We start from the raw sequence: 2,436 nt of genomic DNA on the forward strand, positions 1-2,436 counted from the left end.
ACATCTTGCGTTTCAAGATAGGCCTTACTCGAAATGTCGTGTCTACAATGATTTTTACATAATTTAAAATTTATTTTAAAGTCAGGTCAAGTCGGTTCGGTTACAAAGTCGCGTAAATATCTGATCATCAGGTCTATTTTAAACACCTAATATAATGCTACATCGTCACGAAACGACGCATATTTTCAAAAAATATTAAAGATCGAACGTGCCATTACCAAACCCAAAAAACATTGATCTGGGTAAAACTTTCTGTGCCAGTATACCAGCAAGCCATATTTTCCTGTTTTATTTCGTGGATGATCCAATACCATCTATAAGATTCTTGATACATAGCATATTAACCTGCATAACAACGTTCTATATAATGATCATGCTACTGGGGAGATCGACTACATAATTAGTTCCCCGATATTAATCATTAATGACTCATCATAATCGCTTTTTAAACGCTCATTCCAAAAATATTATTGTAATAAATGCATTAAGGGAAAAACCGATGAAGGTTGCTCAGTTGAAGTCGGGTGTCTCAGGGTAAGTGCAGCCTGACCTTTGGATGATAACACTTGCAGCATAGTTACCAGCTCTCACACAGTCTTCAATAGGTTTTCCCTGAACTAGCTGGGAAATGAATCCTCCTACAAAAGCATCGCCTGTACGAGAAAGCGAATGTCATGATAACACGAAGGGCGATTACTGTCTATTAATATACGAAAATGCCAAAGCTATTAAGGATTCTGAAGTATAAAAACATACCAGCTCCATTGGTATCAACCAACTTTTCCTTGGGCAACAATGGTACAGGGAATGTCTTCACTTTGTCATCTTCCGCAACGACAACGGGATCAGCACCCTGAGTAATCACGGTTATTCTCTTGCGTTTATTTGATACTTTGGGCCACTGGGAAATCTTTACCGCAATCTCCTCCACGTTTTCAGTCTGTAAAGAAAATATGGTTCATCATATATGAAATATATACTACTTAAGTAACTCTCAATTTGCCTCATTTCCACTTGTTCGTTTTCTTGTTTGGAAATAGATCTTACTACTTTCTTTTAATTATATTCGTACATTTCAACTCTCCTTTAATATCAATCACAATTTAATTTCTCTCCCTTCATTCAATACAAAAACTGAAAAACTCGAAATGTCACAGTGGCAAACTCATTAGGAAAGAGTACTCTATAAAAAAATATATATACAACATTCTATTACCCCAATGCCATAAATGGCTCCCATTTATGAGAGGTTTGGGAGGTTAGATGTACGCAACCTTACCCTTGTTAGTGATAACAAAGAGGTTGTTGTCAATTTACCCTTGATAGCAAATATTATTTGCATCTTCACATAAATAAGGTCATATGATTCAATGAGTTATTTTGATATAGTTCGTTATAGTATATATATATATATGAACATTTCTCAAAATTACCTTTTTTAACAACACAGTGACCCTAACAACTTAAGCTTTTCTCGCTCCATATTGACCTTATATTTTTAATCTTATAAAAAAATAAGGGTGTATAATGTTTTTATCCTTTTTATTTTAAGCACCATTCTTATGAATCTCACCCCCTATATCTATATATGGCAAATAAGACTCATCAGATTAATACTTGCAACTTGCAACTTGCAACACATTACTAAAATAGAAAGTAAAATTTACCTCCCAACCATGAGCCTTTGAGAAGGCCCTTGCTTCCGTTTCATTGCCAAAAACAAAATCTGTGTATCTAAAAAGCACAGAAACAAAATTCACCATTATTTCGTTACAAACATTTCCCAATCTTGATTCCACAACAAAAACATAAAAAAAGAAACTCACGGCAAAGCTTTCTCCTGGGGATCTTTGAAAAATTCACAGATGAATGGAGCAGAGAGATTCATCATGAAACACTGAAATACAGCACAACAATATCTTATCAGAAGCAATTCATTATCATCCGATAAATTTTAGTGGAAGCCAAAAATACCTTGTCATTTGCAGCTGCATGTTCTGCAACAAATTGAATTGATTCCGGAGATACAGTAAGGAAAAAGCCAGCAATGTAATAGTACTTGGCCTTCTCGACTATCAGATTTACAAGCAAGTTAGTTTCAAATTGTTGCAAAATAAAAGCAAAACAATATTGATACGACAGAAAAGGATGGAAGATAATACCCAATGCCCAGTTTTCAGGTTTCTTCAAATGCTCAACGTCGTAGCAGTTGGCAGCGGATAGATTAGCAACTAATGACCTGCGTAATTCACTAAGTCAGTGTAACTTTCTGACAAATTTTGGCATGTCAAAAGAATTGGGTCATCCCGTAAAGTAACTGCGATTTAACAATGTGAAATCAATAACATAAGCCAAGTTAAAAATCACTCTTGAAACCAGTTTACATCAGTTGAAAGCTTACTATGAGCCAGCTTTACTTTCTAACATCTCATCCTA

At 34.9% G+C, this 2,436-nt stretch overlaps 1 protein-coding gene across 1 annotated transcript in view; it reads right to left on the reverse strand.

Moving 5' to 3' along the window:
* Window positions 1-239: 239 nt before the first annotated feature.
* The window catches only part of LOC130807281 (adenosine kinase 2-like), a 4,040-nt gene continuing 1,843 nt past the window's right edge, over window positions 240-2,436 (reverse strand). The window contains exons 7-12 of the mRNA XM_057672435.1: window positions 2,163-2,239; window positions 1,975-2,072; window positions 1,827-1,897; window positions 1,668-1,734; window positions 757-940; window positions 240-653 (exon numbers count right to left, since the gene is read on the reverse strand). Coding sequence (XP_057528418.1) covers window positions 511-653; window positions 757-940; window positions 1,668-1,734; window positions 1,827-1,897; window positions 1,975-2,072; window positions 2,163-2,239 — 640 coding nt within the window. The 3' untranslated portion in view covers window positions 240-510. The remainder of the gene's footprint in view (window positions 654-756; window positions 941-1,667; window positions 1,735-1,826; window positions 1,898-1,974; window positions 2,073-2,162; window positions 2,240-2,436) is intronic.

The sequence above is a fragment of the Amaranthus tricolor genome, chromosome 3 (assembly GCF_026212465.1).
Source record: "Amaranthus tricolor cultivar Red isolate AtriRed21 chromosome 3, ASM2621246v1, whole genome shotgun sequence".
Taxonomy (NCBI): domain Eukaryota; kingdom Viridiplantae; phylum Streptophyta; class Magnoliopsida; order Caryophyllales; family Amaranthaceae; genus Amaranthus; species Amaranthus tricolor.